Source organism: Entelurus aequoreus, linkage group LG01 (genome assembly GCF_033978785.1).
Source record: "Entelurus aequoreus isolate RoL-2023_Sb linkage group LG01, RoL_Eaeq_v1.1, whole genome shotgun sequence".
Classification (NCBI taxonomy): domain Eukaryota; kingdom Metazoa; phylum Chordata; class Actinopteri; order Syngnathiformes; family Syngnathidae; genus Entelurus; species Entelurus aequoreus.
In genome coordinates, this window is record NC_084731.1 from 32,934,137 (window position 1) to 32,951,011 (window position 16,875).

The 16,875-nt window shown below is 41.2% G+C and overlaps 2 protein-coding genes across 3 annotated transcripts in view; both read right to left on the minus strand.

Annotated features, from left to right (window-relative positions):
• Positions 1-6,468, minus strand: part of esyt1b (extended synaptotagmin-like protein 1b) — a 76,939-nt gene extending 70,471 nt beyond the window's left edge. The window contains exon 1 of the mRNA XM_062048324.1: positions 5,833-6,468. Within this exon, the coding sequence (XP_061904308.1) occupies positions 5,833-6,204 (372 nt within the window). The 5' untranslated portion in view covers positions 6,205-6,468. The remainder of the gene's footprint in view (positions 1-5,832) is intronic.
• A 2,903-nt stretch (positions 6,469-9,371) lies between these two features.
• zc3h10 (zinc finger CCCH-type containing 10) lies at positions 9,372-14,548 on the minus strand. 2 transcript variants are annotated; one of them, XM_062064407.1, is made up of 3 exons: positions 14,411-14,548; positions 12,105-13,378; positions 9,372-10,676 (listed from the first exon to the last, which is right to left on the minus strand). In XM_062064407.1, the coding sequence occupies exons 2-3, from the start codon at positions 13,236-13,238 to the stop codon at positions 10,164-10,166; spliced, it is 1,647 nt and encodes a 548-aa protein (XP_061920391.1). In that variant the 5' UTR covers positions 13,239-13,378; positions 14,411-14,548; the 3' UTR covers positions 9,372-10,163. The 2 variants fall into 2 exon arrangements, with proteins under 2 accessions (XP_061920391.1, XP_061920434.1); XM_062064450.1 differs by having other exon boundaries at positions 14,321-14,548.
• Between the last annotated feature and the right edge of the window lie 2,327 nt (positions 14,549-16,875).

Here is a 16,875-nt window from a genome sequence, read left to right on the forward strand (position 1 = left end):
TAACGCAACTAGGTCTGCCAGAGAATAGGAAGACATAGCAGGAGGGATCAGAGTTGCCAACTTTGCGACTTTGTCTCTATATTTAGCAAGTAGTTAGAGCCCTCTATCTTAGAATTTGACAATTTTATTTGGAGGAGTTTGATTCGAATATCAACCTCACAGTTGAATTGTCAGACATTACCACTAATGAGGACAACTAATTGAGAGGGATGAGTTGAGTACCCTACTAGAGAAGCCCCCCCACGTACAGCGGGTGTGTTGGGAGGATGTTCCGAGATGGGGCACATGGGGATCGTCAGGACACCGGGGCCGGATACAACACATCTCAGACGGCAAGAGAACTTTCAAATTTCCAGGTCAGCTGTGATTCTACTTACCCAAAAACTTTGTCCATTTGTCGAAGGGGAGATAACGAGAATGTGGGCTCCCTCGGATGTGATAAAAAAGGTATCATGTACTTTGTATTACCTGGCCGACGAGGGAAGAATACGGAAAACAGCAAATGCTTTTGGACTGGCAAAGCAGACTGTATCAGTTATTGTCCGCCATGTATGTCGCGGACTCAACGTCTAGGTCTAGAGTATATAAAGTCACCAAAAAGAAATGGACAATGAAGGTGAAAGCAAACAAGTGAGGAGTGTTCTGACCAGATATCTACATCCCTAGATTGACTGATGAAAAATGTTCTTTATCACATTGTTTACTTTACATGTCCATTATAGATTTGATTAATTTATGATTGCGCAGGTGTGATTCACTACAATAGGGCTCCACAGCACACTGGATTCCAGTTAACTGAAATACCACAACACTGGATATTGTTCAGAAAAGTTACATTTAAGAACTTGCACACAAAGCAACACTGAAAGTGACTGACGTGCGCATTTTCCGCGCATGCGTACTATGTCGCGTTTCACCAGTGGAACGGAGGGTGGGGTGGGGGGGGGTCTTAAACGACGGCATTGTGTGTGTGGACAAGGATAAGGTTAGGTGGGATTTACCCTGGATAACCTTAGCCCGGCTTAGTGTAGAAGGGGCTTAAGTGGGACTCCCGGGAAATTGGATCCAGCGTGTGTCGCGAAAGGTGTAGCTTTGACCACTTCGTTCGGTAAGGAAGCCTCCGTCACTGCTCTATTCTAGCAATAGTAATGATTCATCCGATGGTTGACCTGCCCAAACCGTGTTACGATGTTTACTTTCTCTAGATAGTCGTTAACTGGTCTTCTCTGCGCTCTGCTGGAGCCAAAGCTGACCCAGAGGACCACACTAAACCATCCAATCTCTACCATGTTTGTTTATCGGAGTGTTTTATGATCTTGAGGTGGAAAAAGTCACAAATGAGATCTGATTATTTGTGGGGATCCCAATTAGCTATTTACCTCCCAGCATACATGTAGCATACTCGACTATGGAGAAAATCCAACAAATGAGATTCAAGTATGAAAATCCTTAATCAAAGATAGCCCTACTCCAATATACTCTTTCAGAAAATCGACTGAGGACATATCTAATGAGTCTTTTGGAGACTCTGACATGATAGTATATTGTTTGTCCCAACGAACAACGCGTGCTGCTGTGGATATCACCACCATCCAACAAAATAAAGTGACAGAAGAAAGTTAATTTGTAGTTCTGAACATGTTTGTTTAGCTTTGCATGATTTTACCCAGGTTTTGCGTCATGGTCAAGTATGCTAATTTGACGACTTCAAACTTCACCCCCAAGCCCTGTGAGAACACTGCACGTGTATACGGTCTATTGTGTTATGATTGATTAAAAAGATACATGAAAAATACATGCATAAAAATATGTCATATATTATAAACATAATCAAATAAAAACTTATTTCAGAATCCCTGTATCGTTCATTTGTTTTACATTTAAAATCAACGCAAAATCTTTTTTTTATTTAAAGTAAAACAAAAAATAAATAACATTTACTTTTTCTTACTATACATGTATTAATTAAATCAAATATGAAGAAGATGGATAACAAGCGTATAAACTTAATTTTTGCAAATCCATTTGAGTTCACCTATAGAAATAGTTTTACGAGGACTTGTGCATGCAGGGAAACAAAGGTAAAAGAAGACAGGGGAGTTGTACTACAATGGAAGTTAAAGTTATCCAAGATATCTTCTTTTCAGTCTTAACCACAACAAATATGGAATATGTGGAGTATGCATTAATACAAAGCTGCATGCATAACTTTGTAGCAAGATACTTTGGTGCTGGCGTTGCTCGGAAGCACCGCCCACTGACCAATAAGCGGTCAGCGCTGATAAAATCCCAGCCCACCAACCAAACAGTTCTGTTTGACAATGACGTCAACCGCGGAGATCCGTGAGACCTAATAAAGCTCCAAACTATTAAAGTTGCAATTTGGCTATACCGTAATCCAGAAAAAAATACTGGAAAACTTTGATTCAAAATCGTACTGCACCTCTATCTTCTTCTACATTTGTTTGCCTGCAAGTGAAATTCCACAAAAAACACTCGTTAGTCATTGCCTTCCTATTTATTAAATTTTTTCACATATATAACGGTATAAAACATTCTTAAATTTTTGGTTTACTTAAAAAAGATGTACATTTTAAAAAGCTTTTCATTTTTTTCTGTTATACATTTTAAATAAAAAAGTAAATAAACAAATGACACACAGATTTCTCAGGATGTACTAGGGGTGCAGAAAAAAAACCGATCTACATACAAACCGCAATGATCAGTTATTTCGATTCAAAATCCATTCATAATTTAAAAAAAAAATTTTTTTTTTAAGAAACAATTTTTTTTAAATGTTTTTTTATGCCATTTTGGGCTTATTTGCTGCACATACATGTCGTTGATCAGCAGTCAAAAGGAGCTTCTGCTACCTGTAACCTGTTTTGAATCTTTTTTATCATTGTTATATCAAATATACTGCGGGAATCAGTTTGAATCGAGAAACTTCATTATATTTCGTTCAAATAGAAGCCGCAAAAACTTTGATAGGATACTGAAAAAAACAAGTGGTAAAGCAATTGAGAGAGTTGAGAGCACTGATTTATACATTTCAAAAGTCATATTGAATATTTAATTAATAAATTATCTTAATATGTCGGTCTACTCTCAAAATGTAGGCACTTTCTTCCTCTTAACGCTGTCCTAATTCTGTATCGGCCTCTATTTGAACCACAAATAAACTATTGCAATGTGGTATGGTGTAACACGTATCCCAGTTATCTTAAAAAACTGGAGATTCTTCAGAAGAAAGTCATACGTGTTATATCATGGGCAAACTTTAATGCTCCCTCAAATCCTCTTTTTTATGGGTACAATCTTCTGAAGCTTACGGAGTGCAACAGATTCCACAGTGCTTCTATTATGTATAACGTAGTATATGGATTAAATTCTAGACTCTGCCAGCCCATTCCAGCAGTGACCACTACTTCTCATAGAAATAACACTAGAAGTAAACCTTTATTAAGAGGGAAAAATCGTCATCTAAAGTGTACAAGCTTTAGTATAGCCTGTAGAGGAAAAAAAAAAAAGGAAGTCTAAGTCTAAGAGGCCCGATGATCTGGAATGAGATTGATAGTTCTATAAAATAATCACCTTCTTTAAACATTTTTTAAAAAGCATTATAAGCTAAATTTATTGCGATGTTATGCTTAGTACATTCAGTACACCGCTTATGGTTGAGGAATTCACATTAAGTCGCATAATTTTGGTCTTGTCCACTGTATGTATGATGAAATTATCGCAGATCTTCAAGATGCAACCTTTTAATCAAATTGGAATAATAAGATATTGAGACTGATTTGGTGGATTTAAAGATTCCTTTTTTTAAATTTATAAATTAAATTGTAAATGGGTATTTGGTGGGTAGATTTTGAAATGTATTGTATTGTATTTTGTATATTATATGATGATGTATATTTTAACTGTGGGTCCCTGTCCATAAACTGTAACGGGATAACGGGATGTTGTTGTGGCTTGTGCAGCCCTTTGAGACACTTGTGATTTAGGGCTATATAAATAAAAGTTGATTGATTGATTGATTACCTTTTCGCAGAACAGACTCTGATATTAACAAAAGAAATAAAGGTAAAAAAGTTTAAAGTTAAAGTACCAATGATTGTCACACACATACACACTAAGTGTGGTGAGATTATCCTCTGCATTTGACCCATCACCCTCACCCCCTGGGAGGTGAGGGGAACAGTGAGCAGCAGCGGTGGCTGCACCCGGGAATCATTTTTGGTGATTTAACCTCTAATTCCAACCCTTGATGCTGAGTGCCAAGCGTCCCATTTTTATAGTCTTTGGTATGACTCGGCCGGGGATTGAACTCACGACCTCAGGACGGACACTCTAACCCAAACCTGGGCAAATTAAGGCCCGGGGGCCAGATGCGGCCCGTTAAGCTTTTCAATCTGGCCCGCCGGACATTCCCAAATCATTTTTTTAGATCTTTAAGATGGAAAGTGTAGCTGCCATTATGATGTGCAGTCATGTTTTCTAATGACCGTAAGTCTTCAACTATACAAAGTATTTCAATGGTTGGAATCTGTGCTTTTGCATGATATACTAGTTACTATGGTAATCTAATTAGTTACTATGGTAATGTAAGTCACAGCAGCTCAGACGAGGCACCAAGCAGTGTGGGTGGGGAGCGTTTCCACAGAGCGTTTCCGGAGCGGCCAGCCTGAAATGCGAGTGTCATGGACAGATGCGGAAGGAGATTTTTACTACAAAGTTAAAGTTTAGTGATATATCACATATATCAAATTATAGGTGTTTTTTTTTTTTTACCCTTCGCGTTCATATTTTTCTGTTTGTTGCATTTTTGTTGCGTTTTGCTTCATTGTAAAATATGTGATGGAGAGAGGGTGTGACGTTCATATGTTGTCAATATTCAATGTTTTATCGTTCATAGTTAATATTGTAAATCCCACATTCTTTATTTTCATGTACATTCTGGGTGTCTCATTCAGTAGGAAATGTAAAAATCAATTCCGTTTTTTAAGACGGTCTGTCATAACGTTTTAAGCATTCAGACATTATTGTGAGGTTTTGTATTAGTGTCCTAAAAATAGATATATCTGCCCCCAGACACATTTTATTCTGTAAATTTGCCCCCCTGGCAGGTGGCAATAAAAAAATAATGCAACACCAAATGATGTCTGTCTGTAAATAAATAAATAATCAGTTTGAATTAAGAATCGATTTTGAATCGAATAATGAGTTGTTGAAATATTGACATAACTAGTAAGCTCTCTAATTTATATTTAGATAAAGCTCTTTTATTGCATGTGGAAGTCTAACAAACACAGAATGATGAATGTCACTTTTTTTTTCTTTTTTTTTTTTTTACAATTGCTGATTCTGGGTGTGTCAAGACTATATCATCATTTCCTCTAAGCTATTTTTGCACATTCGGCAAAAAAAGTGCATTAAGGCTTTACATTTACAAACATTACAGTTTGATTTGTAAGGACGATTTATGACAGCGTCTGTCTGAAGAGCATCCTCATCAATTACTTTACTGCGTGGTGCATTGTTTACCAACAACACCATCGTGGAAAATCACCCAGACAGAAATGATCCACAGAAACCTCCACTGGGTGTGGCTTTGCTGAGGAACATGTGCTTCCCCCCCCTGCAAGTCCATTTTGAGGTCAGTCATGTTGCATCAACTGATTAACTGCGCTGAGCTTTTATGCATCAAATCACAAACAGCAGCAGACGTGACGTGGGGTGTTACTTTAAAATACAACTTACTTTTTCATACGTGGTTTTGACACGTTTATTAAAGCAGTCGGGCGGACATGTGAGTGATTCATGTCTTACCCAAGCAGGAAGGTCTCGCTTTATTTTGGACATGTTCAAGTCGCCGTGTTCGTGCTCGTCGCAGAGAAGATGCATGGCCAACTTGAGCCTCTCCTCCTTGGCCTCCCGGGCGTGCTTCCACCCGGTGTACACCATCATGCCGCACACTAGCAGGCTGGTGCTGACCCGGTAGTAGCCTGCCAGGTAGACGGGAAGCAAAGCCCCCAGACACTTCCCAAAAGTCCACAGCACTGCCACGGCGCGTGTGCCTTTGGTGCGGGGAGGCGTCGTCTGCACTTCATTGCCCGGAATTGGTGCGCTCTTCTCGGCCTCGCCTGGCCCGGAACCGTCGGCGACTTTCAGCTCGCTCGGCTCAGATTTCTCGCTCTGCATTGTTCTTTTATAGCCTCGGGACTCCCAGGAATGCTTGAATGAAGGAAACAAATGCCTGTTAAAGAATGTCCTTGCAGGCCTAACACAGTTATAACGACATTGATGCGAAACGAATCCCAATTGCTTTAAGAACCGAACTGCATCATAATTATATTGCGTCCTTTTCTCAAGATGTTTTCTTCTTTTCGTTGGTTTGGCAAGTTCTGCTCTTGCTGCTCTCCCCCAGTCCCGTTATCTAAACGAAAACACGCCCACTGGAAGAAATGTGCATCCTTGCTTCCTTGACTCCTTGCTAGGGGCTCGGCGGCTCGACACAAACATCGACAATGTCGATACCAAGGACGTGTCGACGCAAGTGTGATGTAATCAATATTGTTCTTGTCTTCTGTTTATTTTAACAAAAAATATATAACTTTTGTTTTTTCGTTTGTATAGTTATTTTTTATATTTATATTTACATATTTTTTGGGGAATAACAATGTTTCAACTATAATAATAATCATAATAATCCCCTCAATTCCCCCCCCCCCCCAAAAAACGGATTAACTCGCTGGAATATAAAGACAATATAACATACATCCATAAACATGAATGCATATGCAAAAGTGCAATATATTTATCTGTACAGTAATCTATTTATATCTGCACCTTATTGCTCTTTTATCCTGCACTACAACCCGAATGCAGCTGAGATAGGCTCCAGTACCCCCGCAACCCTAAAAAAGGGACAAGCAGTAGAAAAATGGATGGATACAACGAGCTAATGCAACGAAATTCCGTTCTTATCTGTACTCCATCCATCCATCCATTTTCTACAGCATATTCCCTTAGGGGTCGCGGGGGCCGCTGGAGCCTATCTCAGCTACAAACTGTAAAGTTCAAATTTGAATGACAATAAAAGTAAGTCTAAGTCTAATAATAAAAACTTTGTAGAAATACTTAGGTTGTATTAATACTTCTCTGGCACTGTGGTCAGTGTATGTTGAATTTTCTTTTTAATATTGGGAATTGAAAATGTATGAACAGTATTTATTATATTTTCATTATGTTTTATGCAATATCTTTTTGCACTTTTGAGATACAATTATTGCAGTAGGCTATAGTACAGGGGTGGACAATTAATATTTACCGGGGGCCGCATGAGCAACCCGAGCACTGCTGGAGGGCCACGCCGACAATATTTCAATAAAATTTTGCTCAAATTATTTTTGATATACCGTAAGATAAATAATAATAATAATAATTTCTTTTAACCTAACTTAACTTTATACAAAAGCAGGTTGCTTTTGATGGTTTTATTTTTAACACTGTCTTACACAACACTACCTGATGTATAATACAATGCAAAAATTTCAATTTCTGTCACTTTATACGGCATCCTCTTTAAAAGTCCAACATTTTCCCCCGTCAGATTTGGACAACCATCACACCTGCCAGCTTGTCCCATTTCAGTCCTAACATGTCCAAACACGCATTTACCTCTGTAAACAAGTCATTACCTGTGGTTGTCTCTTTAATTGATTGCATGGCTGCCAGCTACTCCGTGATTTGAAAGTCTGTAGTTATCCCACATAAGAAGATGAGCAGCTGGGCGGTGTCACGTACATCGCAGCTCTCACCTCATCTTTTCTTCGGGCATATCAGCGCAACAGAGTCCAATAAGCACTCCTTAATAAACTCTCCGTCAGAAAACGCCTTACTTTTTCTGGCGATTTTGTGAGAAATTACAAAACTTGTCCTGATGGCTGCATCTCTGGGGGCGTGAAATTTGGCAAAAAGTCCCTGTTGGGTTTGCAGTTTTACCATCAACGCATCAGCCTCCCTTGCGCGCTCTTCATCAGACAGATTACCGTGCATCACTTGTCGCTGTGCACCTTCACTCACAGGTTACACACGGACATACGCCCATAAATAACACTTTTCAAAATAAAAGCAGCACAGTTGTATTGCACGCACAACATAGATGTTTTTTAAAATTTATTTTGTCATTTGTGATTGCCGCTGTTCACATTCACTCACAATCACGCACAAGCATACGTCCACACGGAAGTAGTACAAATAACGCTTTTCAAAACAAAAGCAGCACCGTTGTATTGCACACTCGACATAGATACTTTTTAAAATTTATTTTGTAATTTATGATTGGGCTCACGCGGGCCGGACAGGGACGCACAAAGGGCAGGATGTGGCCCGCGGGCCGCCGAATACCCAGGTCTGCTATAGTAGTACCTCAATTTACGAGCTTACTTTGTTTTGTGAGTTTTTGTAATTTTGTATCTCAAATCAACATTGCCCATTGAAATCGCTTTTAATAACAAAACAGCGCAATTTTAACATGTAACATGCTTATTTAAAAAGAAAATTGAACTTTTATGTAAGAAAATTGTATGAAAACTATATTAGAATGTACTACAAAAACTACAACAGTTTTATGAAGTAATGTAATGTACAGCATTTAACTTGGAGAGTGGACTGTATCTGACAGTATTTACTTTGAGTCGCTTCTCCGTCAACACACCAGCAGGTCTGATAGTTGAAATACCGAAACCCCTTGTAATCCCAGGTTACATCACTGGCCAAGTGTCCAGGGGCACCAGCAATGTATCTAAAACTATCATCACAATTTTCACCTTGAGGCCAGTCCGCGCTCTTGGCAAAACTGGCTCTGTGGTGTCTTACTCTTGTAAAACATTTTCAAAATAAATGTTTTTGGTTAGTTTTTTACTTTCTGTTGACCGGTGATTTAAATTTTTGTTATATGAAGTACAAAATGGAAATTCATCAATTTGTTTAGATCTAGTTACTGCTTTTTGACACGAAAAAAATAAACTTTTTTTCTAAATATGTTGTATTTCAAAATAAAACTCTAATAAACCATGTTTTCCAATTCCCACTAATGAAAAATAAATTCAAAGACCAAAAGACATACTGTCAAGACAAAAGAGAACAAGACCACCCTCCCCTTTGATTGAAGCCTATTGAGAGTGTGCAGGTGTACCTAATGATGTGGTTAGTAGTATCTGCTTCCTTCTTGGAGATTTGTCTTCCTTTCTCACCAAATGCTGCATTTCTTGAAACCGCCAAACGGATGTCAAGCTTCTTCAGAAGAAGGTTGACATAAAGCGACTCCGCCCTTTTACCTTGAGCAAAGAGATGCTTGCTGCCTGTGAACACACTACAGTATTTATTTTGTGTGAGGCAACAAAGGCAAACAACACATCACTGAATGGCTGCTGAAATGTGCAAAGTAACAAAGTTAAGTCACAAAAATGTCTCCTGTGGTTTTTGTTTTAACTTCCAAGGAAGAACAGTGCAAGTCCCAACACTTTTGTCTCTTTCACAAACTTGAAGCAAAGTTCAAAGGTGATTCAGAGCAGCTTTAAAGGAACAGAAGTCTCTGCTGCCCTCTGGTGGTATAACATAGGTTTAATCTGCTAGGCTAACTGATTCAATCACAGTAGGTATGAGGGCCACACTTTGGTGGGGGGAAAGAAAGTAGATATTTAGTAAAATTATGATGGGGAAATCAATATAACTGAAAGAAAGTCACTTCACAAGAAAAAACGTGTCTTATAACAGCAATGACGTGCTATTAAATAAGTCCGCAAGTCAGCCAGAGGGGATGGGCATTAAAAGGCATTAATCGGCAATGGCTGATCACTAACTTTTTCCACAAAAAATATCGGCCAATACAGATCATTACCCAATAGATCTACACATCTCCATTAAACTAAGGTTTGCAATTTACGGAGAAAAAAGTTATCGTCTTATGACAATTATTATTACAAGAAAATAAGAGGAAAAGAAGGTAAAAAATCGTTCTGGTGGGATGATTCAAACAAAAAAAAAGTCAATTTTACTACTTCTCATATTACTGTAAAAATAAAAGTGTGGCCCAAAATACGCCTTAATACAGTTCAGAAGGAGACCGTTACAGTTCCTAAGCTTCTGAGGAACAATTAATGAGGCAGAGTTGTGATCCTCATGCTCTGACTGGCGATGGGGTACGACACCATCTGTGTGGTGGCATGACTCATTGTGATGCCCGGCATAGGCTGTGTCATCGACACAGCCACCGGCGCCACGGACACTGTCACAGGCGCCATAGAAACGGGAGGCGCCATCCCCTGGGCAATAGTCTGCACCAAAGCGGCCGAGAGGGGCGTGATTTCTGGGTTGAGGTGAGGGGGAGGTGCGGTGGGGGGAGCAGCGTTAGTAGGAGGTGCTGCAGGAGCGCCGGTGGGCGCCACCAGGTCCTGCTGTGTGACTGGCCGAGGCTGCAGCCCGGTGCTGCTCAGGGTGGTGTGAGTCTGGGCGATGCTGTGATTGTAGGAGCTGACCCCGCCCACGGGAGCTGCCATAGTCTGCTCGGTGGGGGCGGGCGTGGAGGACAGCGTCATCACCTTGGTCTGACTGCGGAACTGAGCGTTCTGCTCCAGGAGAACCTCATTCGTGGCAGCAAGGTTCGAAACCTGAAAAGACGAGAGATTTGGAGTACAGTATTTCTTGAGATGCAACAATTTAATCCATTTTGTCTAACAAGTAACTCTTAGTACATTGTTTTAATCTGAGAGCTTGGTGCAGGATCCAAGGTATTAATCCTCTACAAGAGGGGTTGCAACATTTGTACCTGCAGAGGTCTCACTTTATTGAATCTATCAACATTTTGCACCACAATAGAGCAGAAACCATCCTTGTCTGGGCATGTCCTCTCTTATAGAGGATAAATACTTCGGCCCTCTTCCTAGAGCTGTCCTATCTAAAGCGGGGTACACACATAAAGACAATCGAGCTGTTTTTGTCCTGATTTTTCCCATTCTAACCAAATGCCCAAATATCTAATGTCTAACAAGTTTGTATTGTGGTTTGAGGTGTGTTAAGACTTAATTTGTCCAGATAATTAGCTTGAAAACGGGTGAGGGTCCACAAACCATCGTAACCAAAACCCTCCATGTTTGTGAGGAACGCCGACGGCACCTGAGTTAGTGCTGCACGAATTGTGGCGCAGTACAGAAAATACCCAATTAAAAAACTTTTTAAAAAACCATTGCGGCTACTTTGAGTACATACCCACCTCCAGCTCACAGAGTAGATCATAAAGTCTGTGTTTGTGACGTCTTCATGACTTTTTCAGGTTTGGAATTTTTCCCTTAAAAAATAGTCCTAAAATCACCATCATTCCCTCTCGCATGTCCTCTTTGATATCGTCTGTTTTTCCATCCATTGCTACGGAGATTCCTTGCTATGGCTCTTCTTCTTCAATTTTGTTAGATCACTTGGGGTGGGCGATACTGTGAATTTAGGTATTGTTTCAATACTATATAGATATGAGGCCAGTATCATAACAAAATTAGCAATGTAACAAAAATATGAATTTTAAAATGTAAACAAAGCCACTAGAATAACTAACAAGCAGATATATATTTTTTTTAATTACATCAGTAGTCATTAGTGCAGGGAGGGGAGGTGCAAAGTGTGCCTGAGTGAGCAACAGAGCCAGAGAGAGATGTGCTGGTTGCATTGACCGACTAGAAAAGATGTGAGGAAAATCAGGTAATTTGCTGGATGTAAAGGAGACAATCTACAACAAAAGTATTGATCCGATACAATATCCATGTTGGTATCAATACTATCGATAGATGAATATGCTCACGTCTCTACATAAACTCAAGATTTGGGGCTTGGATGACTTGAATCTGGCTCGGCGATGGTGTCTGCGGTGTTGATATCATAGCACACTACACACAGAAACATCCAAACTGCTATTTTTTATCTTTATGTGTGGGGTTCGTTGCAAATAAAAATCTCTTGAAGATTTAGAAAATCTTTATGTGTGTACAAGCCTTAAGTCTGTGAGCATTAAAAAAACGTCTTCTAGAACAATCTGCTCTTGTACTAACCTGTTTCTTTAACTCTTCCACTCTTTTCCTCAGCAGACTGTTTTCCTCCACCAGGAAACTGTACTCCAGAGGGCGTGTGGGCAAGGCGGCCTGGACACCAAGCTCATAGTGGCCACCTATGCTCCCGTCGGCCAGACGCAGCCCCTCCAACCTCCGTCTCTTTATCTGGAAAGCGGCGTGGTCCAGCGAGCCCTCCAGGGAGCCGGGATCAAACAGCCCGCTCTCGAGTAAGGGGTCGTACACTGTCAGGGAGTTCCTGTCGTACCGTCTCTGTCCTGAAGGGCCTATTGACAGGCAGCCGCTCATTGCCCCCGCGCCGACACTTCCCACTCCTGAGAGGCTCGGATCTCTGCACCCGCCCATACTAGGACAACTCATCCCAATCATGTTATTTCCAACTCCTGCTCCAACAAGTCCTGGAATCCCCCCACATGTTCCTACTACTCCGCCACCAATAGCACTACCAGCATTCACCATTCCACCAGTACTAGGTCCAATCCCACCAGCCCCGCCAACTCTGGAAGGTTCATATTCATAGTCTTTTTGGACGTGGCGAAATTTACATTTATTTCCTCGCTGGCATTCCCCCTTCAGGTAGTCTCTGCAGATTGGGACCTCCCCTCTGCTATGAGGAAGATCCATAGGCGAGAGGCCAAGCCGTGCTGCAACTTTTCCTCTCAGTCTGAGGGGCAACTCACCGGTTTTCTTATAGTAGTCCTCATCCTCTTTGGATCCATGCACGAAGCGACAGTTGGAGCGCAAGCACTCTTTATTCTGATGATCATGGCAGAAGATGAACTCGTTCTTTTGCACTCCCAAGTCGGGTACTTCGTTAAAGTCGGGATGCTTGAAGCGACAACGCTTCCCTCTCTTGCAGACATTGCGAATAAAATCCCTGCAGACGCCGTCAAGCGGCGGCCCAGCGCCTTGGACCCCGCCACACCCGTTTACGCAACCGTTGCCGAGTGCCCCGCCTCCCCCCATGCTTCCAGAGCCAGACAGGTTGCCACCGGCGCCCCCTCCAGAACCTCCTCTGCCCTCTGCAGTGCAACCAGATCCCGCTCCTCCTTCCTCGCTCAGATTACCACCACTTCCACTACCGCCTGACAGGTAGGAGCCGTCCCGATCAGGCATGGCGCGCGGCCCAGCTCGGGGAGAAAAAAGCACTCATGTGTGTAAGGATGGTTGCTGTATCCCGGTGACTTTTTGCATGCGCAGAGTTGCGACATAGGGGTTGCTTTTTCCTCCTGAATCCAGCCTTCCTCCGCCAGGGGCTGCAAAAGAAAGCACACATGGGATTTTCTTAGGGAGGAATACACAGTTCAAAAAATCCATCCATTTTCTACCGCCTGTCCCTTTTAGGGTCACGGGGGGTGCTGGAGCTTATCCCAGCATCCATCCATCCATCCATCCATCTATTTACTTACACTAAAATTATACATAACACTGCTATAAATTCCATGCATGAATCATGTTTTGCTGCTCTCTACGCTCCCCTGACATAAGGAACACTTGTGTTAAGTTTATTGCTGCTAGGCTGTTTTTGTCACATTGTTTTGAACTGCTGCATTTGGGCAAAAGGCGAGGTACACCCTGGACAATCGCCACCTCATCGCAGGGCCAACAGCACACCTAAATTGGTCCTAATGTGTGAATGTGAGTGTGAATGTTGTCTGTCTATCTGTGTTGGCCCTGCGATGAGGGGGCGACTTGTCCAGGGTGTACCCCGCCTTCCGCCCGATTATAGCTGAGATAGGCTCCAGCGCCCCCCGCAACCTCGAAGGGAATAAGCGGTTCAAAATGGATGGATGGATGTTTTGAACTGCTGCATTTGGGCGGAAGGCGAGGTACACCCTGGACAAGTCGCCACCTCATCGCAGGGCCAACAGCACACCTAAATTGGTCCTAATGTGGGAATGTGAGTGTGAGTGTTGTCTGTCTCTGTGTTGGCCCTGCAATGAGGTGGCGACTTGTCCAGGGTGTACGCCGCCTTCCGCCCGTGTGCAGCAGTTCAAAACAATGTGACAAAAACAGCCCAGCAGCAATAAACATAACACAAGTGTTCCTTAAGTCAGGGGAGAGTAGAGAGCAGCAAAACATGATTCATGCATGTAATTTATAGCAGTGTTACGTGTAATTGTAGTGAAAGTAAGTCGTGCTCGCAAAACTATGCTATTTCGAGTTGGCTAGCAGGCTACATGCTAGTTCTAGCTTACCACAGAGAGGGTAGAGCGAGAAACCAACAATTGCTCTTCTGCGTTCAAACGCCACGCTATAATAAAAGCAATTTCACTTTTCACACAGACCTCCTCTTTAATGAAGCGCTCCAGTGTGTTTCCGTAATTCCTCAAGAGCCTCGATGACTTTTTAAACACATATTGCTGGAGGTTTCCTTTACTACCAACGAAGAAGAATTATTTTCCTTTGTTGTTATTTCCGGTGCGCTTCTCTGACCCCTAGCGGTGGGAAGTTGCTTGAATATAAATACGCTTATGTGTTATAACCTGTGGTGGCTTAACTTATTAGCTACTCAAATCAAAATCATGACATAATAACTTTATACATCCACGACAACTTCCGATTTTTGTCTTTGTTTTACTTCGGCCCAAATTAGAACAAACACATTCTGAAAAGTCAGTGGTATGCCATCAGGGCCAGCAAGGCCTTCTCTGCTGGCCTAACATAACCAGAAATCATGATCATAATTAAGGATAAAAGTAATTTTTAATTGGCTTTACCTAAATATCTAAAAGTATTCATATTCTCTTCATGTCATACTATGTTCCTTCCAGCGCTGTTGTTTTTAGGTTGATTGTAAATAATTCATTAATTAATACAAAAAGAGGGGATCCAACAGAGTTCTCTATTTGTGCTTTTTAATATTGCATTAACTAGAATGACTTACAAATTACTGTACACCAGGGAGTACTGTAATTACCTAACGTTACATTATTTTCCATAACAATTTAGCCCCCTCCACAATATTAACCCAAAGTTAAAACAGAACTAGCTATTTATTGATTAGGAATTGCCGAATCATGTAACATTAGCTTAATGCTAAAGGTTACTATCACATTCTGTAACAGACAAATAATTTCATGTAGGCTAACGTTACCTACCTGCTACCTCTGTCTTTTTCTCGTTTCTCCTCCTCTTCTTTTCTCTTTTTTCTTCCCTGGGCACCTGACAGTTTTGGCCGTTTTGACATCTTGTGTTGATTTTTTTATGTGGTGACGTCCAAAAAGAGTCATGATACGGGAAGGGAGGGTGCGCACCGTGCGAGGGAAGGGGGGTGCATAATGTTGCAACAAATAATATTTCTAATGAATAGGCTTTACTTTGCATTTTAATTAACGTGGGATTATTTTATGTATTTAGAAATAATAGTACTAACTTTTTTATTTTTTTCCTCCAACATTTGTGGCACTGGCGTGGCGCCCCCTGTTGGACGCCGCCCTTAGCATTTGCCTATACGGCCTATGCCACGGGCCGGCCCTGTGCCACAGTAGTGAAGAGCATGCAGTCGTCCCGTTTAGGTTGTTGAATGTAGACATGCAGCGGGATGTTTTTGATGAGCACGCTGTGTAGTAAACTTTAAGAACTCAGCCAACACGCCTCGTCTGCATCTTTTATGATTAGACAAGACAACACATAGATTTGCAAGGCCATTTTCAAGAAGGATATTTAAAAGAGAAACTACATCTTGTGAGACGATGTCGGCCAACCCGGGAAGCTAGCTCAGCTGTCCCGGCGATGAAATGTGAGTTCATATTTTTAATTTCTTTATTTTTTCACGTTTAATATGTTTTTTTCAATTTTAATTTTGACAGTACCACATGAGATATGTTTTAATTGATAATGTGGGTTTATTGATTTTTAAATGCGCCAGAAAATAACACGTTTTGTACAATTCCCAGTAGGGCGTAAATGTGTTCCTGTATAGTATTTCTTCAGCAATGGTCATGTGGTGACATGAATGATGGTATTTTGAGAGGTAATCATTGAAGTCGGACATCACCGAAGGCCTAGGTGGGAATCCCCTAGCCCGCCACTGTGAAAATGTACATGTCACAGATAATCCTCTTGACAAAACACTTCAGGTTCGTTGAAAATTCTGAGGAAAAAATTGGCGCAGTTTCAAAAACACCATGAAGAACGCAATGAACTTAGACTTAATCTCAGTGTATCTACAAAGTAATTACACTTGAAGTCACAACCCACTAGGATTGAACAAAAAACAAAATAAAGCATAAACAAAGACACTTCTATGTATCAACTACCTTATTTGTCACTTTCTTTACATTTGCACTTTTCACAGGGTCTCATGCAGCATTTTAAGTGGGGTTACCAATTGTTTATTTTATTCCTGTTTGTTTTACATTGGGTCGAGATGAAGGAGTTGCAGCCCCGCTTTACCGTGTACCTCTTGCTTGGTATACTTGCTATATTTGCTTACCCAACAGAATTGCTATTGCGACATCCAGTGAACACATTTAGAACAGCAGTTTCTTTCAATTAGAAATGCAACTCACAGACCGGATTGAACCTGTTCATGTTTGGCATCCCTGTGCTATACCTTCTCTTGGAGTTGTCTTGTCTAAACGACTTGACGGGCACAGTCTTTGAATGTTTGTAAAGACTAAATAAATAGAAGCAAGTTTGGAGTACTAACAAAAGACATGGCAGCCTTGCCTTTTTCTTATCCTGCTGCTGCTGCTTTTTCTCCTCTTATCTCGAACACTAACCACCAAAAGTTACAACGAACCACACA

Excerpts from the sequence above, each read along its gene's own strand:
- zc3h10 (XM_062064407.1), bottom strand. The coding sequence starts at position 13,238 with ATGCCTGATCGGGACGGCTCCTACCTGTCAGGCGGTAGTGGAAGTGGT. Across the intron at positions 10,677-12,104 it reads TGGAAGAGTTAAAGAAACAG|GTTTCGAACCTTGCTGCCAC; the intron begins GTTAGTACAAGA and ends TCGTCTTTTCAG.